At 41.1% G+C, this 24,757-nt stretch overlaps 1 protein-coding gene across 1 annotated transcript in view; it reads right to left on the bottom strand.

The window, feature by feature from the left end:
- Positions 1-24,757, bottom strand: part of LRP1B (LDL receptor related protein 1B) — a gene marked incomplete at both ends in the record, with an annotated part of 773,038 nt that overhangs the window by 369,322 nt on the left and 378,959 nt on the right. The window contains 3 exons of the mRNA XM_082483434.1: positions 563-820; positions 9,668-9,796; positions 11,172-11,291. Coding sequence (XP_082339560.1) covers positions 563-820; positions 9,668-9,796; positions 11,172-11,291 — 507 coding nt within the window. The remainder of the gene's footprint in view (positions 1-562; positions 821-9,667; positions 9,797-11,171; positions 11,292-24,757) is intronic.

Genomic DNA, 24,757 nt, shown 5'->3' with positions numbered 1-24,757 from the left:
TGAGAAATAATGCCGTAACGCCAAGGAATAATTCAGTAAGAGCAGTTTAGGTCCTTTTTTAAACTTTTTTTTCTTAATTGCAAAAAAGGGCAGAAACTTATTTCCAGTAAGTCAGGAAATATTTTGTTATTTTCAAGAACTAACATACCTATGATAGTTGACAGCAAACGTGGTAAGCGTGGGTGTTTTTAATTCATTATTAATATTGTCCCAACAGCAAAGAAACATTTTCAAGCTTTATGTAGCACTACTTTGCCAGAGAAAAGGAAGTATTTTACGTTTCTTCTTCTGTTGCACTGCTGTTTTTGTCACTTCCCCACGTTATAGTTAGTCTATAAAAATGCACATCTTTAAAAATGTTGCACAGATATAAATATTGCAACTCATACTGAATATATCTATGTATAGGAGTGAGAAACATAAAAGTGCTTCAGTACGAGGTGCAATATTTAATGCCTTAGAGCTATTTTCAACAGCAAGCCCCAAAATACGTCTGAAGGTTCCTGCAACAGTTGGCCAAGACAGACTCCACTGTTTTGCTAAAACGCTGTCAAATACTTACTGTGCAGATACTGAGCAATGTTAATTATCCACTCATCTGTTAACTTCCCAGCTTTCGTTATCTTGGTACACTTCAGCTGACTGGAAAGATCTCTTGATTCAATCCAACAAATTGTGTCCTCTTTGTAGCTATAGTCTAGTGTCAAAATTGCAGATCCTTTTCCAGGAGTTCGGGCAGATACTTTGCTTCCATTAAGATATAATACCTCAATTGCTTCGGAGCTCGCAATCAGAAGAAGAGGAGGTCTATCGGCAGGCTCTAAAAACAAAGGAAAGAGAATTTAAATGGTTAACAGACTGTGTATACCATATTTATCTTGTCAGCTTTGACGTAGTTTTTAATGTTCTTACCTGCATGTTTTAAGTGATATAATAAATTGGTTTTGTTTTTATTTTCATAACTATCCTATATTCCAAATTACTAGTCTATTTTATCCCGCTGTTCTAATGGTTCACATCATTAAAGAAAATTAATTACCCTAGCCCCACAGCTTCTGTTTAATTCCAAGTATCATTATTGCAACATTTTTCATGCCTAAGTCATAAAATGAAATACAAGTTATGCAAATTATTTCTATCCAGATTAGTGGCATTTCTAAAAGAATGAAGGGCAGGAAAACCCGCAGAACTTACGAGTACACACGAAATAGTAAGGTACTTTTTACACCACAGTCTGTAAAATAAGACAAAAAACTGAGGAGTGGATGCTTTTAAATGAAATAAAAAACAACCTGACAAAAAACGCAACGCGGCAAAGCCGGACTGGGTCATACAGATGATGGGCCTAATGCTGTGCAGTGTAAAGGAGAAAGCGTCATGCAGTGGAGTGTCCTGACGCCAAAAAGGGAACGCGTACTTTCCATTGGGTTATCATTAATGTCACAATAAACATGCAAACAAAAACCATGAAGATGCAGTTCATATTAAGCTATTACGCGCAGCTTTAAGTGTTCTCCCATTCACCTGAATCACTTTGCCTAGAAATCCTGCTAGTGATGTAAAAAAAATAATAAGTGAGTAATGAAGGAAACAACAATGCCCCGATAGTGAACAATACGTACCTTAAAATACAAAATGTTCCAGTTCAAGTTAAAACTTTAAAAAGTTCACTTGTCCACACAGAGGAACAAACAATTCTCATTGAGAGAAAGTATTTTTAGCATTATGATGGGCACTACTGGGTACAACAGCAGCTGTTCTTGGCTTTAGGTGTACCTTTAATTGTATCAGTCTCGGAACATCCAGGGCCGGTTTGAAATGACGCATGTGACTTAGTCAACTGCAAATGAGTATTAGTCTCCGTAGGATGAGGAGTCTGTTATATGTGCTGTATTTCCTACACTGCTGAAATTGAGAGACTTCTTAATCTAGATCTAGACTTGCACGTTAAACTGAAATAAGGTCCCAGTTAATCCAGAACTGTCAGAGGGACATATATATCAAAACCGTATGCCGGCAGTTCCTCTTTTTTGGGGGGGAGTATTCCTTCATTATCACAGAATCGTTATGACTGGAAAAGACCTTTATGATCATCAAGTCCAACCATTATACGACTCTACCAGGCCCACTTCTAAACCACGTCCCTGAGCACCGTATCTAGATGGCTTTTAAATACATCCAAGGACGGCGATTCAACCGCTTCCCTGGGCAGCCTGTGCCAGTCTTTGAGAACCCTTTCAGTGTAAAAGTTTTTCCTAATGTCTAACCTAAACCTCCCCTGGAGCAACTTGAGGCCATTTCCTCTTGTCCTATCGGTTGTAATTTGTGAGAAGAGACCAACCCCGACCTCTCTACACCCTCCTTTCAGGTAGCTGTAGGGAGAGAGAAGGTGTCCCCTCAGCCTCCTTTTCTCCAGGCTAAACCACCCCAAATCCCTCAGCTGCTCCTCATAAGACTTATTCTCAAGACCCCTCACCAGCTTCGTTGCCCTTCTCTGGAGACACTCCAGAACCTCAATGTCCTTCTTATACTGCGGTGCCCCAAATTGTACTCAGTACTCAAGGGGACATTAGAAACAGTAGGGTAACATTGCTTTGCTTCAATTTATAATGAAGAACTGCTGTTGATGTAACATATTATGTGAATTGGCTGGAAAAAAAATCAGACAGAGGTATGTATTTAAGATAGAGAAACTGTTTCCTGAAAAATCCCCTTCCTATTAGCCGTTCTGCATTCAGAGTCCTTCTCCGACCGAGATTGAGCTGATGCAGGACCTTGTGAGAAGATTCTCTGAGAGAGGAAGATATGGGGACCCTAAAAATTGCTTCAGGTTTACCTGGAATAACAGGAATGCCTAATTTTGCAATGAGGTATGTTCGTGGGAATCACCGAATGGAAAGCTGTCCCTTGCAACATGGTCAACACCACCACAGCATGTCTATTTGACCAGTTCATTTGTTAAATTAAATAATGTTGTCAACTGGGCAAACTTTTGGACGTTTATTTAAAAGAAAACTTACCCTAAACCATAGAAATTCACTGTCACGGTTTCAGTTGGGATGGATTTGACTTTTTTTGCCGGCAGCTGGTATAGTGCTGTGTTTTGGATTTGGGATGAGAAATGGTGCTGGTGGCGCACTGGTGTTTTTGGTTGTTGCTGGGCAGTCGGGGCCTTTTCTGCTCCTCACACCGCTCCACCAGTGAGTAGACTGGGGGGGGGGGGCACAGGAGGTTGGGAGGGGACACAGCTGGGACAGCTGACCCCAACTGACCAAAGAGATGTCCCATACCGTATGAGGTCATGCTCAGTGTACAGAGCTGGGGGAAGAGGAGGGAGGGGGGATGTTCAGAGTTAGGGGGAATGTTCAAAGACGGCGTTTGTCTTCCCAAGTCACCGTTACGCGTGATGGAGCCCTGCTTTCCTGGACATGGTCGAGCACCTGCCTGCTGATGGCAAGCAGGGAACGAATTCCTTGTTTTGCTTTGCTCATGTTTGCGGCTTTTGCTCTACTTATTAAACTGTCTTTATCTCAACCCACGAGTTTTTCCTCACTTTTACTCTTCTGATTCGCTTCCCCATCCCAACCGGGGAAGTGAATGAGTGGCTGCGTGGTCCTAGTTGCTGGCTGGGGCTAAACCATGACACTCGCACTGCCGTGGCAAGCATGTGTGAAAAATATTTGTGTTGCCAAGTCAGAAGCTCTCACCCCAATGTAATCTGCTTGTATTCAAAGGAATAAATCAATGTTTAAACGCCGTATTGAAATGTAGTACTTCCAATCAACATTCTACTTAACGAAGTTTTCAAAATTTTACTAAGCAATTCCAGCTGTCTAAATGGAGAAAAAAAATTGCATAAATAAAAGGATTATTTGACAAATAATACTTCATCAGCAAGTCTGATTAAAGAGAAAAATTGCTTCGGTGAATACAGTGCTCAGTGGTCTCACTCAAATCCACAGAAGTAGGTGTTAAATTCTGTTCTTTGATTTGGTACTACCTGCTTTTACTTAAACATCTCCTTTACTGATTTTTTTTTTTTTTTTGGTTATGTAAAGTTGTCTGCTATAACGGATCATGTATTCTTTCTAAAGTGGATCTCCTTTACTCTTTCCCTATTGTTTCTCATTCCATAATGTATATTCTACCTTGTAATGCACTTTTAACCTCCCCAGTAAATCCCACAGTGACATCTGCAAACCCACACTTCCGTAGCATTACTCACCAAACTTACTGACTGTCCTCATCCGCCTCAAATTCACTTCCACCAATACATCAGTCATATCTGTGCATAAGAATTTTTTTTTTTTTTTTTAATTTTACCAGGTATCTAACAACTGAAGGGATTGAATTTATTTGTGAAACAACCTCTCGTGGTGTGAGCCATGAGTGAAGCTCCCCAGTCTTGCTTTTTCCAAAAGACACGGCAGTTGGGTTCTTATTAAGCAATTTTATTTGAAATCTGCCAGGTGGGCCCATTTGCAGTCAACAGGTGGCTGGTGTATGGAAATCCCTCTTCCTCCCCTTTCTTGTAAACTTCTGTTACCCATCAGAAGAAGACAGCCAGGCTTAAGAGTTTCTGTCTCTGTCACCCACTCACCCCTGAGACTTTCCAGACTGGTACAAAAGGTGTGTTTCCATCTGCATCCTGCTAAGTTTTGGAATTATTTTTCCATCTAACAGCTCTGGGCTCAGCTTTTTCCTTCCCATAAAAGAATACCACTGCCTAATTCTGGATTCAATCCTTCCTTTCCCAACCAGCAGCCGTGTGAAAATCCTTTATTATTACTTTTTGCCCTTGTACTTTGTGTTAAGTAAGATATTTCCACTGTCTACAATCTAGAAAGCCTTCAAGAGGAGGCAGCTACAGAGGAGCTGGTTGCCGTTACCGAGCCAGAGCGGTTCTTCAGTTGTCCGAGGTTGCAATAGAGAACCGTGTCCTTTCTTGCACTGTTTTGAACTGACCTATTGAAAACTGTAACGAGGATTTGATACTTCACTAAACTAGGGAGAAAAGTTGTATTTTAGTATTAATGTCTAAGACATAAGGGAAGTCTGAAAAAGAATTATCATCAAACCTCCTGAGCGACAGTTGTAATCAAACCTGGCTGCAGATAAAGGAATGGTAAAGACTCGTGGCACCGCTAAGAGGTTCCGCTCAGCAGGCACTATTAAACGTTAAAAAAATATCTGCGTTCTGGCAGAACTCATCCAGCTACTAGATTACTGAGCTTGAAATTATATTTTTCAAGCAGCCCATACATGAAATAATTCAATGGATTGAATCAGTTAATCATGTCTTTTCACAGTAGGGCAGGTAACCTGCGTATTTCAGTGTTGCTCAGAAAAAGGCTGATTTCTTAATTACTTATTAGAAAAAGAGTAAATCTATTTGAATGATAGACCTATATAAAAAATATTAAAAGTTCCTCCAAAAAAATATTTAAAGCATCGTACTGTATTCTATAATGTAGATGAAAAACAAAAAAGATGAAAAAAAATCACGTCTTCTCATTCGCAAAAACTGCTTGTCTGCTTCTCAAGAACAGAATCTACAAAGCTTAAAAGTTTAGTGGACAGATCTAGGATGAGTTACAGTGAACTGACAGCAGCTTTTCAAATAACTGGACATCATGTGTGTCATTTTTCAATGAGTTTTCTTTTCTTTTTTTTTTTTTTTTTTTCATTTTATAGGAAAGATAAGAAGTGAATGGCTCTCTAATCCGGGAAAGTTTTATGATTCATCCCTCTTGACTAAAATGAAAGCATCTTCCTTTGAATTATGTTTAAGATAGAGTAGTGGAAAAGATGAAAGACTTGCATTTCCCCCCTCCCTGATCTTGTCTAAAATACAGATCAATAAGTGATGTCACAACAAATCAGAAACTGAGGTGTTTTGCTCTGCCAACAGTCCTACTTCTCCTCTGGAAGAAAAGCTTCAGAAATGCCAGCATTTTTTTTTTTTTTCCCCCACTACAATGATATGAAAAGGACAAAACCCAGAATTCAGTGTTTACAAGCAGCTTAAAAACCCTTCTCCTGTGGTGTGCATTGTAAATGATAAGTACTTTGCTCTTAGTAATACATGTATTGTATAAAAGTCTACAAAATATTTGGTGGGGTTGGATAAAATGCAGTCCAATTTTACTTTGAAATTAATTTTCAATGTTTATCCACAATACGCCCCACAAATGGGCTGCTTTATTTCGAAAACCTCAAGACTTAGTTCTGTGAGTTTTTACAAGAGAACTGTGTTGTGGAATCAATTTAAGAATGCTGAATGTTTACTAAATATCAGAAAAAAAGCTTTTTGCTTTAATCATTATCAATTTACCCTCTTTATCTACATGACAAATGTTTCTTATCACATGGCATTTCTCTCGAGATAGGCCATGCAGATATAAAACATACTTTTGGAACTTTTGGAAGAAAGATGAGATTATTTTGTTTTCCTCAGCTAAAGATTTCCAATTCTCTCATTTTTTTTCCTTAAATATTCTTTTCATCAAATGCAGGCCTTGCAATACGGGCATACAAACTTGGTAAACAAAGACGTTCTAAAAGTCTCTTCAGCAAAGCTGTATTTTGTTTCATTTTCACCTCGGAAGAAGTCATTAACTGCTTCTTTATTCATAAAAGAAAGTGTGGTTAAAAAGTCTGGAAAAAAACCACGGTGTGCCCTCAGCTGTTTTGATACCTATTTTAACATCCTTCCCAAAGGTACCGTGCAGCTAAAAGTTTCCGGCTCCAAAGTTATTTAAATGAGTTGAGGAAGAAAATGCAGAATTTAATGAGGGATAAACCTTACCACCTTCCCAGCTAAGCATTTGGCTGCCTGAAGGGTAGGAAAAAAAGTAGCTGCTCTGAACTTCTTCGCTAATTGTACCACGCCACGTGCGGAAGGATGGTTGTGCAGGGAGGGTTGTGCAACAGCTACTGGTGATCTCCAGCGGCCACCGAACCCATCCCCTGCACGGGGGGAATGGTTCCTCCAGCACCGTGCTCACAAACATGTCCCACCTGCTCAGCACCTTCCGCAACCGGGGCCTCCACCGTGTCCCCCACTTCTCTACTTGTCAGTATTCAGAAACCTCCCCTTCCATTTACAGAGACAAGTAAGATGTGGCAAAGGGCTGATGGTTTGCTCTTGCGTACTGGGCTGTATGTAGGATCTCAGCGGGGACGGCGATTCATATTCTTAGCAGATCTGCTGTCATTAACATCGATAGTTTTACATAATGCCTACCCTGACCTAAACCTCTACTGCTGCTTCTTATCTTTCATAGCTTTTACACACAGAACAGAATATTCCTTAGCTCGTTTTCTTTATCTATTTGACAACTACTTTTGTCAAATGTAGACAAAGTGGATAGCTTGCTCCTTCCATCCTTATTTTCTTTAGGCTTTTTAAGGAAGAAAAAGTTGGCAATTTTTCTAAGTGCTCTTTTTTTTCCTGAAGACACCTTTTTTTCTCCATTCTGTTCTACTGATCCACATCTGCCCTGTGTGATGCCCCTCACTGGATGTCATACCCCAGCTGGAGACTTCCCAGAGCTAAGTAGCAGGACTACTTTGTATGTCTTGGAAGTAATAATCCTACTTATATAGAGAATCATAGAATGGTTAGAGTTGGAAGGGACCTTGAAGATTATCTAGTTCCAACTCCCTGCCCTGGGCAGGGACACCTCCCCTCAGCCCAGGTTGCTCCAAGCCCCGGCCAGCCCGGCCTTGAACACCTCCAGGGATGGGGCAGCCACAGCTTCTCTGGGCAACCTGGGCTAATGTCTCACCACCCGCACGGTGAAAAATTTCTTCCCGATACATAATCTAAATCTCCCCTTTTCCAGTTTGAAGCCATTCCCCCTCGTCCTATCATACCAGGGTAGTACCCCTCCCCCTGCGCAATGGGAAAACATTGACTTATTTTTGCCTTGTGATCCATGACACATTTTGGATACTTTTCACCAGTCTATTTGTTCAGGGCCACACCTTGCTTTTGTCCCTGCTCAAACCTTATCCTACAAAGCTGAAACTTGTGCAAAGCAGCTTGTATGATCAGGGAAGCTTTGGAGGTAATGGTAAGGTTGTAGGAGAGCGCCCTGCCAGTACATGGAAACGTCACTATTTTCCACGCTATAAACTGGGCCCAGTGAAGCAACATAAGCTCTTACAAGTGATTGTGGCTCTTGTAGAACTCTACAATAAAAGCACCTTCATTACTGTGCCAGGCGTCTTTTTTACCTCTGTGCCCTATGAAGTATTTGGCCCCAATATGCATCAGATTGATAATTTAATCCAGCATTAATTCAAGGAAAACTTGTGTTTACACAAAAAAACAAAACAAACAAACACCAATGCAATGAGCAACACTCATTTCTTTGCAGCACCACGATCCTGACTTGTACTGTTCTCCAGTGATGTCTCTGATTAATGACTAGTGCTTCCCTTCTGAAAACAACTGAAAAGATGAAAACTACCGTAAAATAAACATGATGAAGCATTATGAAAGACAGAGGAGTAGTTCTTCTCTGTTAATCTGATTCATTTCATCAACACCGCCGAGATACTGACAGCTCACTTCAACACCGCGTCGTTACCCAGTCTGCTGGATCTACGAAGGGAAACTCAAAGGCTCAACTCAAGCCCAGTACTGGCACCATGAGGCTTTCCTGATCTAGAATCGTGTTACTGATTTTCATGCAGTGGAGGAAGAATATTTTTACTTCATATGGACTTTCTTATCTCACAGTAATTCACTGTGGATTTTAAAAAAAAATGCTCAGCTGTGTTGTGCGAATCAATACAAAACTTGGTACAAGCATTAAAAAACTCTGTAAGTCTTACTGGTGCTCAAGTCAAAACCGACTTAGCAATGCTCTTTACAGGAGGAAGCCTCAAAAAAAACCCCCAAAAACCCCAAAACAGTAGACCTTCCTCTTTTCTCCTAACAAAATAACTACAAAAAGGAAGACTCAAAAAATTTATAACAAACACAGCTTTATACTCAAGTGTCGAATCATTGTGGATGTTGAGTATTTACCTAAGGAACTTTTCAGGTTTTTTAATATAAAAGCATTGTTAATTCAATGTGCTGAGTAAGAAAATGTAGTGTACAATATCACTTCATTAAACACAATTCACCAATTTCCTCAAATAACCAACTTACTATTACTAATGAAAACGTGCACTTAGAAACAAAAAGCCTAGTTTGAATATGTATATAATGCAATTCACCTCTTGGGATATTGCAAGGACAAAGCAATCTCACGTCTTGTTTTATCCTCCATTTTATCCACAATTGCCTCACGATCATTTCCTCTGCCTTCTCCCTATCTCCGTTGTCTTCCCAGAGTAAACAGCCTATTTGGTTTGTGAGAGGAAAATCGTTGATTTATTTATGAACAGGGGAACTGGGAACTGTTCTAATCTTGGCTGAACTGAGTATTTCACTTTAATTAATAATAACCATATAATAACTTCTAATATTTCCCTTGGAGTATTGTTGTAATATGTGGAAAGTTGTTCTACGGTTGTTGTGTGGCTCTTTGTAGTACAGTGAAGGAAAGACTCTCTCTCCTGTGTTCGTCTCTATCTTTTCATATCTATCCTTTAGATAGGAACAAAAGATAAAATATTTTAATTAAGGTAAGAAGACGTTAAAACTTACCATTTTTGGCCTTGCAGGACTTGTTATCAGGCTGAAGTACATAACCCTCCACACAGCTGCAAATGTATGATCCATCTGTATTTATACACATCTGGCTACAGCTTCCATAATTATTACATTCATTCAAATCTAAAGGGACATTAATGAAATCTTGTTTAACGATTAGAAAATAAAATTCAACAATAAATCAGAATTCTAAAAGGAAAGTTTAAGTCATTATGGCACGATGCTTTGCGTTTTCCTCTTCTCAAGCCCTGACCTTATCACAGATGTTGCCTGTTGAAGTTAGTCCAGTAACCAAACAGAAAGCCAGGAGTTTTCAAGTTTAATAGCTATTACATTTGAAAGATGAAATGTTCACTTGTTCAAGTAATATCCAATGTCTACAGCATGTTAGGGAGACATTTGGGTTCTTGTTAGTACTAGGGACCGCTAGTTATCAGGGGCAATGAATGAAGCAACGTTTCAAGACAGGAAATAATTGATTATCCTTCTCAACCTATTTATGCTGGCAATGTCTTATAGTTCCTTAAATGAACTGCCACAACTTCTACATTAAACCATCATCCAATACATCAAAACCTATATATTTCTCTAATAAATATAAAGAACAATTTTCTCAACTAGGGTATATAGGCACAATACCATAAAATCAAGATATGCTATTTAACAGTGGTTGAGGGTTTAAGTAATAAATTGACATTTTTAAAAACTGCTGTTGAAATTATTTCCTCAGATATATTTTCCATCACAAAACATGACAACCATAGTGCAAAATAACTTATAATAAATTATATTTATGAAGAATCTGGCTTAGCACTATTACTTGGAGAGAGGAGTGATTGGTAGTGAGCACATACATAAGGCAACAGAATTCCAATCTGCTTATAAAAGAGAAAAAATAAAACAAGAAACAAATACCTGGGTAGAGAATTAAGAAGTCATATATTTCAAAAATGGAAAAGAACACCAATTTCAGTCTACAATTAATTATGCCGAAATAACATTCCCAGCTAAGTTGTATGGTCTGGGAGTGTTCATTTATCAAATTCTAATCTAGGTGTGACTTTATGGGAACGAGGTGAAATGCTACAAGTTTTCCAGGGTCTCCTGGTAGCGAAGTCTGGAGAGCGGCTCGCACAAACGAGCTATAAGCTTGTCTGAGCAGCGGGAAACGCTCCCCTCCTCCTCCGGTCTGGCCGAGGATGCTTTCCTCCCAGCAACTTGTGTACGGTTACTGCTGGGGCACGGGCACGGGAGCTCCACAGAGTCAGCAGGGGAGCCCGGACTCTCGTTTTGGAGGGGCATCCTTTCCTCCTGCCTGCCCCATAAGCCCACGCTCATTCCTGAGGAACACCTTTGAAGATGGGCAAGGAAACGGCCGTGTTCACTAGCCCGCCGTTGGCCAGAGCTGGCAGCCCGCCACCAGCCCTCTGCCCCTGACAGCCACCAGGGAACCATCAGGATCCCGGGGTGTGAACCTTACAGCCTACTTCTTGTTTACCTGAGCAGCTTCTTCCATCACTGCTTGTTTCATATCCATCTCCACAGTAACACCTGGTGCCGTTCCTAGTAATGGCACATCTGTACCGGCAATTCATCTGTTGGCATTTGGGTAGCAATTCTGTAAATAATATTAATCAGAGCAAAATGTTACTAAATATTGTTATTATTCCTAAATTGCAAAATTTAGAAACTTTTATATATTTGTACGTGCCTGTCTCAGGAAGGAAACCCCACCACCATTCACCTGAGCTGGTTTTGGAAATATACTTATGACACACAATACATTGCAAAATGCTTGCTTTGAAAATTGCATTTCAGCAAGTTAATAAATAGAAATCAGCATTTTATTTCTATCAAAAGCTGCTCACAAGTTTATTACCAAGGTGTACTGTTGCTCTGCTTAGACATCTATTTTTTGCACATCAGTCTTTTTCAGTCAAATCAATGATTTGGGAAAAAAAAACAAAAAACAAACCACCAAAGCTCAAACAGTTAGATTATAGTTACAAAAAAACAGCCAAGGTTATGAGAAAGGTTTAAACGTCTATGTCTTTCCTATTCCTCATATCAATTGATTTTTTTTTTTTTTAAAGCTTGTTTTGATTTACTTATTCAGATATCACCTTCACAGCAATCAATGGGAATACAATCTGGTTCAATAATTTAACGTTGGACATGCAATGCTGGATAAACAGTGGACATTATATACGTCATTACTACTGAAATCCTTCATAGGATCTATTGCTTAAATACATACCATCAGCACAAGGCATGATGCTATTAACCGGAGGAAATACTGTAGAAATACAGACTGTAATGATTTTCAGCATGAAACAGCATGAAAACAAACCAAAACACCTCAGCCCCAAGAGGTATGACATGTATCGATAATTTTGCTGATCAAAAAAATAGTATTTTAATGAGCAACAACATATTTTCCTCCAGGAAAATAAGTAAAGGATAGAGGAAAACAGCTTGAAGTGTTGATCTGCAGATGTTTTCCAGACCTATATGCAGATGGATCAGAAAATAACCTGCAAATGGACAGAGAAAAGTTCTGTTACAGCGCGGCCTGAAAGTAACTGGGTATGTCCTAAGGAAAAAGAGAAATCTGTATTTTAATATGTGGGCAGTTTTAATCTCTCTGATCATTATTCATCGGGTTCTACTTGGGAGTAGAATGAAAGTGAATATGAAGAAGAGTCTGCACCAGCCTCTGAGTCCTGGAGGTTCCAGTCTGGAACGTCTGCTGGTGCCAAAATAAAGCTGAAATTTTGGGAGAAAAGCGGATGCGGCTGGCACTCAAACTTACTGCTTACTCTAACGCAACTACGCTAAAACCAGAGAGGTTTCACACCGTTACCACAGGGCATTCCCTAGAATTCTGGAACGGACACAATCCACAGACCGCCGAGAGGCTGATAAAACGCCCGCTCTCTAAACCTGCCCATTTCCCAAGTGGTTTGTGGGTTATCTCTCTGCCTTTTGCCCCCTTGTGAACAGGAAGACAATACATTTGCTGGCCATAGCTTGCTTTGTTGGTTTCTCGTCCCTAGCCCCGTCCTTAAATCTCTCACACCTTTCCAAGAACAAGTGCCCTGCAGAATGCAAACCGGGGCACTTCCCCAAGGCTACCCGCCACCGGGCCTGCACGAGGCCTGCAGCTGGAACCCAGGCCGAGTGGGTGCTACCTGTTTATTTCATGTTTCTATCTGAACAAAATCGACATATACATTTCAGTTTCTAAGCAAACACGGATCAACCGTCCTTTACAACCTCTAATTTTCTTCCTCAAATATTTGCCTGATGTTATACAGCCAGGAGGTTTTACCGGATGATAACTATTTGACTCACGAGCGGGATTTGGCATGTTTGCCCTCTTTCCATAATGGATGCAGCCCGCCAGCAGCTTAAAGCACAACAGCGGGACCCACACACAGCCAGCAAAGGCTGCTGGAGAACAGCAACGATGCACTGGCAAGTGAGATCCATTAAGGGAAAATTAATAAAACCAGTCTATTTGCTCATATTCATTACGAAACCTGTTGCGTTTCATCGATTTTAAATCATCGCAGTGTCACGTGGGCGGCTTTTAACAACAAAACGGTTGCGTTTTCCTTACAGAAAGCACAACTGAAGCGCTGCGGATAGACCATTTCTGCCAAAAATATTTCTTGCCACACATCTCAACCTTCATTCTTTCCGCACTTTTTTCTTTTTCACGCTGTCTCTCCCAACTTTGTTGGCGTCCTCATCCCATCTGCTACGCTTTTAGAAAGAGCTTCTCTGAGGAGGTATTCTACTAATACCTCCTTCTCTTATGCACATCCTTACATGCACTTTGTTGTGAATATTGATTGATCAATTAATTTCAATTTTTTTTTCCTCTCAAAATACATGTTTCGTGGTCCCCAGGAATAATGGTTTTAGACAGTTAAAACTAGACCAGTGAGAAAACACAAACTTTCACCTCTTATTTTATCTGGTTATGCAAAGAAGCAACCTATCGCTTGCCTCAAACTACTGGCCAGCTGGGAATCCTTCAAACACACCGGACTTCCCAAAAATCCATCTAAGAAGCACTGTTGACCGCCATACGTTTCTGACTTCAAACTAACATTTCCCCCTGTGGAACGATTACTAAAAATGATCGATAATACAGCATTGGTCACACATTAAGGAAAGGTATAAAATCAAAAGGTTCCTAGGGTAGAATACAGCCGCAGCCGGTATGTGAAGAATCCGGTACATCCGCAGTTCCCCGTGCAATATTGCTTGCAGAGCAACACGGGGAGTGGAGTGGGGTGAAGACTTCAAGGCCAAACCCTGTGATAATCCAGCAAACATGGGAAAGAGATGGCACCACAGAAGAAAAACAGTGCAAAGGATGGAGCGGAGTGGAGACACTGGGGCTAAAACTCTGTGGTAAACTGAGAACTCAGGGGCCAAATGGAGCCCTCAAAGATCTTATGGAACTGATAAACTGCCTACTTGTTACCCTGAGCCAACGATCTGTCATTTTTTTGATGAAATGCTGTCCTTTAGTGAACTTTGCTCATTATAATGTCATTATAATACCAAAACACACCTCCATCCCAAAGGCTACCCGCCTCCAAGGTGCGATCACTCCTCCTTGAGTCTGCGCCCTGAATTTTTCGTAAGCTATACCTTTAAATGCGATGCGAGAAAATTTTACACCAATCATAATGAAAGTATTTATGACTAAAGTCACTCAAGCTCCACCTTGAAGATAAAAAATAGTATAAAAATAGCCCAAGAAAGGGGGGATGTGAGGGAAGACACCATTGTGAACAAGTCGAGGAGGACTCCATCAAAGACTGCCTTGACTTCTGGGAGCAGTTGACGGGCTGAGCCTCTTTTCCCCCCCCATAAGGACGCTTGTGGGTAAGATTCAAACACTTGGCTATACCAAGTGCTTCCCCGGGAAACTTAGAAATCTCTATAGAGTGGTTTTAAAACTTAGCGCATTTGTAACCGAGCTATATCGCTAGCATCTTTAGTATTCGCACGGGCTTTGCGGACAGTCACTATCACCGGCAACCCAAAAGAACTCGTGTACCTGTTGTTTAAATAAACTGCACTGTGTAGGCAACTCGTCGTTTGGGTTTGCTCATTGATTGCGACCGAAGCGAAGCCGTGTTAGTTCATGAGCACGACTGGGCTGAAGGTGCAGTCTGCTATTAGTGTATCCAGAACCGTAACAGTTTAATACATACTACACGCACCCGGGCTGATAGCGGTGAATTGGGCATCACTCAGAATTTGGACGTAGCCGCACCCAGCCTCCCACTTCGGTGAGGATTGTGAGAATGCAAGGGGGGCTATTCACTGCCAAAACTACTTTGCCCCTTTAACGCAACACCCCCCCAACTAAATTATCCATCGGATTATTACAACAGCCATTTGCCTCCATTCGCAGCTCCAGTGAAGAGCTTTCTTACTGCCTGGGTGAGAGACACCTTTGTGCCCCAGAACATTTTTGCTCTGTCACTGATCTGTTAAACCTGCCAAGGGAATCCACAAGCGGAAAAGCACCAAATACAACAACAGCAACGCCAAAGGTAAGCAAATATATCTTCTATTTTACCAGTTCTTTTGTTTTCTTCATTTTAAGTAACTGATGCTGAAAACCATTGGAAGAAAATGGAGTTTGCTTGCCTCTGGAAATGTTTGAAGTATTGAAGGACATGCTATGGAAGACAGTGCATACATTTATGGTTTGGTCGGATTTGTAACAGGCTTCTTGGGAAGGGGGTGAGGAGGCAAAGAAAAATCATGAAGCATTGAACACTGATATTTTTAATGTTGCAGATAGGAAATTTGAAGCGATAAAAGCCAGGGGCCCTCATTTCTTGTCTTTCCTACCTTGCTTGCAGATCACACTAAAATTCTGCACCCACTTTGGTCTCCCTTTCTCCATGTGAATTGGTTTACGAAGTACCGAGGCAGTGAAGAATGAGCATCACTGAGCTCTCCACTTTTATCACAGCTACAGAAACCTCTGAATTTGTCAAAGTGTGGTATTTCTGCTGTAAGATTTAAAGGAAGAAGCTGCACCGAGGGAATGCAAAAGGACGGAGCTTTATAGCTTGCAAGGAGACCCACAATTTAAGTCGTGGAGCTGCAGAGCAAGGCATGAGATTTGCAGAAATACAGGGTAGCAGAAGTAGTTGTGAGTGCCTTTAGGATGATCTATTTTCTCCAAGTCCAGGGAGTACCGACAATTCATCCAGCTCTGATTTAGGTCATTTTGCTCAGTGTTTTCTTTCTTCCACAGGAGACATGAAGGGCAGCATTTTTTCTTCCCTACATCCCCACGAACGAGTGTCTAAAGTTGCGCTCCAGCTCTACCACAAAAGCCCCCCTGCTTTCTCAAAGACACCCATGTCAATGTTAGGCTTCCTGACTTTCACATTCCTCTAACTCCCAGGTACCTAGTCCCATAGGAGAGCAGTCAATCAGGCAAAGATGCTGCCGATCTCATCTCCCCTAAAGTGATATACCTTTGACAATGACTCAGAGGAGCTGTAAGCTTCTTGGACAAACTGCTCCCACGGGACTTCATAGCAATAAAATCCCGGCCTCATTTATTCCTTCTGTGTTCGAGGAAATACACTGCCTATCGTAGTTCATCCAAGATGAATGATATAAGGAACTCTCATCTCTTGAACGGCTTTTTAATGAAAGGATTAACCAATTGCTCTGACTACCCTTTCTGGCAGTGCCTCCCGAGCTGATGTGAGGTTCATGACCGGTTCACATCAGGTTCTCAAGCTTAGACGTTTTGGCTGTTTCCATTAACAAGAAAAGAGTTCAGCTTGCAGTTCCTTAATACCGGAAACTTTTTTGGCTCTTGGGGTTTGTCGAGCAATAGAGTGGATTTACGAAGAATACCTCAGTTAGCTTTGCCTTTCCTGAGAGGATGAGAGAGGACTAAATTCACAGCCAGCAAAATGCATTTAGATGCCTTTATTTTTGAGCCACTCGGATGATAATAAGGCCTTTTGGCTGTAGTGCGTTCCCAATTATGTTTTCTAAGTACATCTATAACATATAAATCTCGTGCTGCTCATTTTGCAATGACAATATATGCCGGGGAGTATAGACAACATTACAGTACTCTGTAAATCACCATTTACCAATTACACAATGTTGAAAATCATCAACGATACAGAGCTGGAGGAAGTAAAAGAAATTGGCTGAAGTTTAATAGTTCAAAGTGCAAGATAATATGCTCAGGGAATAATAGCAGAGCTTCTGCTGTCAGTTTGGGATCTCACAATTTGAAACAACAAAGGATCCTTGTCAGAGTTCATCAGAGAAGGAGGATGAGCTACCAGTGCAACGTTGCCTGGAAAAAAGGGAAATGCATCCCTGAGAGCGTTGGGATAAGTATTTCCCATGGAGAACGTGTTGATATGAAGGCCCAGGATGCTCATGAGTCCTTTTCTTCCAGGGTGCGGCTGTCTGCGCCTGTGGATACCTGGAGAATAAACTCAGATTTGAGCAGGATGAGAGAAGGGCCTCAGGGATTAGCAGGGGAACGGAGAGCTGCGATCTGAGGGGAGACTGCAAGTTTTTGTGTTGATTAGTGCCAGGAGACAAAAACAAAGAGGAATTATGACTGCTGTCTATGAATGTATCAGAGGATCAACAGTGGGGAAAGAGACAATTTAAGCTAAATGGCTATTGGCAGAAGTACAAATGGGTATAAACTGGCCATTAATAAATTCTGGCTGAAAATGAGAAGGTTCTTAGCTATTACCGTAATCAGGTTCTGGAACTCCTCTTTGAATGGGAACAGCAGGGACAGAAAATAAATAAATGCTTTTGACATGGATCATGATAGACTCATGAAAGACAGCATACGGAAAGGCCCCTGAAATACCGGAAACTGTGTTCATGACCCAGGAGGCTCCTTCTACTACTATATTATCCAAGCAATGCAATCTTATGCTAAAACATCATTTTTCATTATGAAACTAAGATTAATCCTTTTTTCCCTTGTCTCTGGAACATACCCAAAGGGAAACTTAGGGGAGCTTGTTACTGCACTAGTCTTCTAATTGTACTCCATACATATTCTTATTTCTCTTAAATATTTGTATTCTTTTGGGCAGCTTTGCGCTTCATGAATTTACTTGATATTATCAGTGCGTTATTCAGTTTTTGTGATTCAATATTCATACACTGATGTCTAGACCATTCTTATCGCACATATGCTGTAAGCCTTATTTTTCTTTTCCAGTTCATTTTCCGAGTTTTTGAAGTACAATTCTTTTACAGATTAGACTCTTTAATGTAATCTACCCTAAGTTTTTTGTTTGCTTGTTATTGTTGATGTTATATGAGCAATATAAAGCTCTATGGTTTGCTTCTCTGACAGAAAAGCGTAGCTTGATTGATAGAATTCAATTGCTGGATTGAACTAATGCAGCATGTTTTTATCTTCCATTTGTTGGTCATTTTATTAGTTTTGACTATCGTACCATTAAAAGAAAAAAGACAAAAAAAAGTAATCATCTTTGTCACACACCTTGGCCTGTAACTCTCTTATGGTACAAATACCACTGAAAAAGAGATATGGAAATCAGAGATCAGATTCATAACCTTATACTCCCACTATGGGTGCCCTCAGTCAAAGTTCAGCAGAGAAGCAGGAGTCAGATTTAAATAAAAACAGGCAACGTATGGCAGATGTGCCCCATTGCAGTCAAATAGGAGGGAGAGAAGGGGAACAACACCTTAAGCTAGAAAAAAGATTCCTGTTTGCCCTTAGAAAAGTGCTCAGATGAATATTCTCTCCACTCGTTTTGTGTTTCCCATGGCCGGTGTGGGTCAAGCTGCAGCCGCTGCGTCCGGGCACCAGCCGGGTCACTGCTGCTTCCCGGATCACGGTCAGGAGCTTTGGGAAAACACAAGATTAAAGTTGTTTTTTCCTAGTCGTGAAAATAAATCCTTTTAGAAAAAATTAGCTTAGATGTCTTGAAAAACGGAGACATTTACAGTTCGGGTCTGCAAGCCAGCCCCAGCTGCCTAGCCCCGGAGATCCATTAAGCAGTACAGGATTTCGATATAATGCACAGACAGGGTAACAATAACGCGGGATGACAACTGAAAAACCCCGCATCCTGAACTGCCTATAGCAAGTTAAAGCAAATTGTAAATCCTGGGTATAACTGCGATCCTTTTCCTTCGTGGAGCTTAGACGTCTAAGCCTGGACTGCTTGTAGGTAACTCCATTTGCTTAAACTCCAGAGTGCAAGATCTTTTCCTAAGGCCCGGGTGCTATAGTAATACATCCAGGACATAAGCAGAGAAATGATGCTTGAGAACGGTATACTTTGTCCTGGGTACCAGGCTGCTCCTGAATTTTCTTCCATAAAATAGTTACTGGACAAAACATATTAACACATTGCTGTATTTCCACCCTTTGCCATTACTATAATCATCAGGCAAAAGAGTCACCTCTAAAGTGTGTTCTCTGAGCCCACAAAACTCCCTTTTTCCTAACGGCATCAATGTAACGCGAAAACACCTTATATTGCATAAGGATGCACAGTGACCGGTGCATCCTCTGGGGGAGTGGTTGATGGGGTGGGAGGTGTGAATCCCCCCGAGGCTGAAGGCACACCTGGGCCATCCTGGGTCCCACCTCCCAGGCAAGTGCTATAAGGACAAAGCTGTCATGTAAAAGCTGCGCTTTTGTCATATTAGTTATCATTGATAAGAAAAAGCCGTCTTAACTACATCTTAACTATAGGATCTTATCAGAGCTCACCCCAATCAGCAGGTGTCTCCACGTTGGGAAACCTTGGTCCGTGAAACCTTGGTCCGTAACACCGAGTGCCGCAGAAAGTTTTACTTGGAGTGGGGAAGGTGTCTGCTCAAGGTGAGCGCTGCTGAGCAGGGTGGCACACACACTGCACTTCATAAATTCTACCTGACGTATCTCAGCCTTCTATTGGATCTTTCTACACATCACTGTCTGTGTGTTGGCAATCAGCTGCTGAACAACTTAATATATTATTTTAAACAGACGTTAAAATGTATTTGTCTATTTTATGATTACAAGAAAATTACACATCTTGTTTAATGCACTTGTCAGTCTGCTCAAAACCAGTAGTGTCTTACTGTGACTATTGTTCAGTGAAAATGGGCACGTCTTGCTGAGTAAGTTCAGGTTGATTGCAATTAACATGATTTTATTTAAAAAAAAAAAATAAAAAAGACAGATTGTTTTCCTTTTCCTTTGTCATTTCCAATATAATGAAGTCAGAAAGAAGAAGGAATGTTGTGGGAAGAACAAAGCTTAAATAAGCAAATCACATCTTCCAAATCCATACTCCAGTCAGCACTCCTTTTCAGATGTGAGTATACCCATCTTCAAAATACTACCTAGCAGTATCTCCCTACCATGTTCATGGATAAATTTATTTTTCAAGGATGTACCATTGAAATGTCTTCCTGTCTAAATCTTGACCTACAAGATTTGGCTGAGCTTCAAAACAATTTGTTTTATGTGGTGTTCTTCAACCATAGCCTCACAAAACACTTGAGAAGATGAGATCAGCAGGTAGTAGGCATGTAGTAGACTATTAGCTTCACCAGTGGAAACGGCTCATTATTTTGACCTTTTGCTGTTTTAGTTATACCTTGGCTGCCGTACACAAGCTTAAGCATAAACTAAAGAGAAGTTCACATGGGAAAATCTAAACTGGGTAAGTGATTTCACGACTAAAGAGAATTTATCTGGTTATTAATCTGGATACAAGATATACATTTAAAATAACTGATATCCTTCGTATGAGAAGAACACACTTGTTTATTTTAGTTTACACAAACAGTTTATAGTTTGAGGTATTTTCACAGTATGGAAGACATACTGAAGCAGGTTCACTGAATTACAGAGAATCGTCATTAAATTGTGTCTAATGAGACACGAAGCCTGACAATGTTCATTAATAATCCAGAAGCGAAAGTAGTGACTAATAAAGTTTGTGAATAGTGATAAAGACTGGCAGAATGGATAAACTACAGAAAGGACTGTCAGTCAACAAGAGCAGACCACCTGAGCTGCTTAGTAGTCTCGACATCGCCATATGAAATGCATTTACAGAGTTAGCTCACGATCTCTCAGCCTTATAAGTAAATTGCCTTTCAGGGCCTGAGGACCGCTTGGAGAGAAAAAATGTAACTTGGCGGCAGGGGTAGAGCAGACTCTGGCGTGAAAAAGGTTCAGTAATGTTTCAGGGAGGTAAAGGATGTTAGGAAGCCTCTCAAGGGGACCTCTGGAAATCTAAACACAGTTGAGGAGTCTGTCCCGGATGAGGGAGGTCCCCTCTCCTGGATTGTCCCTTTACTACGACTCATCCTTAATTAGTCACATTCCAGAGGTACGAACCATATTCCCCTCCCACCCAAAATTCTTTCTGGGATTTCCATCTGAACATAAGAAAACACTTTTTCCCTGTGAGGAGGGTTGAACACAGGAACAGGTTGCCCAGAGAGGCTGTGGAGCCTCCATCCTTGGAAATATTCAACACCTGACTGGACTCGGCACTGGGCAACCTGATCTAGGTGACCCTGCTTTCCGCAGAGGGTTCATCAGCTGGATGGTCTCCAGAGGTCCCTGCCAAGCTCAGGGAATCTGTGGACCCTACAGGCTGTCCCTTCCTTGCAAAGACCTGCTACCGCTTCATCCTGCAGCAGCCTTAAACGTACAACAGGGAAGGGGCAGAACTAAATACCACCTGCAGAGGGCAGGTGGCAACAGGAGGAGAATAAAAAAGGTCAAGATGGAGAGTTGAGGGGCAGCTTTCTCTTCCTCTCCTCTCTCCTGCAGGCAAGACGGTGGTGGGAAGGCAGATCGGGCAGTGACTGCTCCCCGTGGAAGCTGCTGTCACCTCCCTCTCCCACGTCTCTCTAACCCCCAACTTCCCTCCAGCAGCGAGAGCTGCCCAGCGCTGGCAGGACACAGGAGGTTGCTCATCCTCACACAGTAAATCTCCATTTCTTCAGGCAAAGCGTACAGCATGTCACCTTCCAGACTTTTCCGCTAGTCAGCTATCTACTTAGGCAATAAATAGAGCCGGCTCTTGTATCTTAATAAAACATAAAGCAAAGTCACCCACTAGGCAATAGGAAATGTATTCACCAAACGAAGGAAAAAAGGCATTGAAATTTCATAATTGACAGGCAGACAAACGTAAACTCCTACGTGATGCTGTTCTATGCTGTCGTACAAGTGCTGTTGTAAGACTCTGTACAGTTAACCTTTGGATGTGAAAAGCAGCAAGCAGCTGTGGAGCACAAATCCCACTGACAGTACCGATACCGCACACTCGTACAGCCCTCACATTGGTTATTTTTTAAAACTGAAAGCAATTGGAAGGGCTGGACCTCATAGCGGGCTGTACTTTGGTATGAGGTCAACCAAATTAAGTTACTAAGACAACTGTCTGAAAAAGTAAAGTTATAAATTTTGGAAGATGTAATACATAAGCTTTCTCTCCAATGAAACAACATCTTCCACTTCAGCTTCTTAAATATCACTTACTTTGACCATCAAGTATTTCAGTGACCTTGTTCACTCCCATATTTATATGCTCAGCCTTATTGCACATTCTGCTGCTGGTGTTTTTTAATGTGCTCAAACATACCCCTGTTGAATCTTTGCAGCATTCATTTTTAAATAATGCTTTTGGCTTTTTTGTTTGAAATAAAATATACGTATGTGCAAACATACCTACACGTCAGTAAATTCAATCCTTTACCTAATGCATTTTAAGAAGTCATCTCAGAAGTAATAATTTAAAGCATTTTTTTTAATACAACAACCTCCAACTAAAAACTACCGAGTGAGTCTCAGAGTGCTCTGGAAACATTAATTAATAATTGAAGCCCCACAGTGTTCTGTTGCAATAGTCACCCACTCCACAATTAGTGTAAGTTCACCAGTGATGCCCACTCCTGTATACCATTCCACCCATCTCACCTAGCCGCTGGCTAACAAGGAATTCTAAGTGGAAAAAGTATGACTGTTCCTGTAGTTTTATCCAGGTTTTCCAGCTCTGATTAATGGGAAGTCACACACAGTATGTCACCATCCCTGTTCAATGTCTCTCTTAAAACAGTCTCTTGTCAATGACTGAAACATCCGACTTCCTCACGCAGATCTCCTCATTCAGACAATTACATCTACAATGTCCATCTACATTACGCATTACAAAGTTCATGCAAATTTGTTGTACAGCATCGTATAACATGAATTAAGAAAAATCTCCTTTGTTAAAATGTACTTCAGTACAAAATTCAAAACACTTTTTATAGTCCAGAAAGCAATGCTGATGAGTTTCCTATAAACTTAAGGGAAATACTTATGTTTTGAAATATTATTTATTGAGAAGCCAAAAAATTGAATGAAAATCTTTTTATTAAGGCTCTAAACTAAAACTTTCAAACATCTTGTCAACGAGGACTCATGACTGACACCATTGTTGTCAAATTAATGTCCGTTGCCATTTTACACTAATCAGAGTTTTATCATAAAACAGACCAGAATATGACTCTGAAGGTTTTTAACTGGTGTTTAACAGAATTATGGGATGCCCTCCACACCAGTAACCTTTCTCCCTGCTTCGTGAACCCAAAGCAGCAGCTACACAGCGTCACCTCCACATGTCTGAGACAGAGGTGACCTCTGCAGTAGCTCTGAACAATGTGGTGTAAAGAGCAGCACTTGCACTGGTCCAAGACTGAGGCGGATCCAGTGACCAAGGAAAGACACCAGACAGCAGGAATCCCTCTCCCATACTTTAACAGCAACTGATGCCACGTGCTACGGCCAGAGGCCCAGACCGTCACAAGAGTGCTCAGTTAACCAACCTCAGCCAATTTGCTTGTATGAAATGCCTCCACGGAAATTCTAAACACTGCCATTTTCAGTCCTCATATCTACATCTAATGAAACCAATAGAAAGTGTTCCTTTCAGTCCTCATGGCTGCTAGGCTTGGACACCATCTCTACAGGCATTAACATTTCAACCGCTCAGGAAGTTCAAACTAAGTTGTATTTTTGATGTTTTCTACAACTTGGGAGCCACATACGAGCTCACTATAAGTCACACCAATCTTCTTAGGTTTCGATTCGATCACCTTTGCCCACATCATAGGAGAAACATCATTAGTGGCCATGAATGCCTACTGATTCCCCCCAAATCAGGCACAAATACTCCTTTGCCTCCTTTATTCTTTCAGCCATCGCTGATGACTTGCTGATCACCTGTGGTGAGATGCAGGCAGACAGCGGTAGACTAGTTCATATATTACTTTACAGGGAGACAATTTACAAAAGTGTGACCTATATGGATAACAATGACGAGTCTTGAAGACGGTCTTATACATTTATGCTGCGGGGCAGTTAGTTTGCTTGTTCTGCTGGGTACTCAGCTTAAGAAAAAAGATGAAATATCCATTAAGCAATACATTTTAAGCAGAATTGCTTTTCCAATTGTCTAACTACAGTGTACGGGCTTCTAAGTGACTGAGTTTCATTAGCAAATAAACTTTGTGGAAATGAGATGTTGTGCAAGTCAGTAGCACAGATTAGGAAAAAAAAACAAAACCAAAAACAACAGCTCAGCAAAGTTGTTTTTCAAAGATAATTCAGAAATGCAAAAAGTATCAATGTTCAGGATTGATAACATCCCAGGTTACTCTGCGTGCACGCACCTTTGAGCAGCGGAGCCCAAGAGCTCTGGGATCAGGTAGCACAAACATATGTCCAGTTCATGATGTACCACGTACTGAATCCATCTGGATAAGAGGAGGTATTCTGCTCCTGACTCCTACCTCTCTGTTCTGTCTTCACAGCAAATTGCTGCTTAGTCTTTCACTGGATGATGAATCAGAATCAAAATATTTGCAAATATCAAGCCTCTATCAGAAATAAAATCAGTGAGACTGGTACGGATCACAGACCGCTGTGAAACGGGGGTATTTACAAGCGCTCCCTCTCAGTGGGAGTCCCAGATTTGGGAGAAGGTGCATGCAAGGAGTCGA

Source organism: Vanellus vanellus (genome assembly GCF_965231255.1).
Source record: "Vanellus vanellus genome assembly, chromosome: 5".
NCBI lineage: Eukaryota > Metazoa > Chordata > Aves > Charadriiformes > Charadriidae > Vanellus > Vanellus vanellus.
Note: the sequence above shows the minus strand (reverse complement) of the source record. Positions and strands in the feature narration are given on the sequence as shown.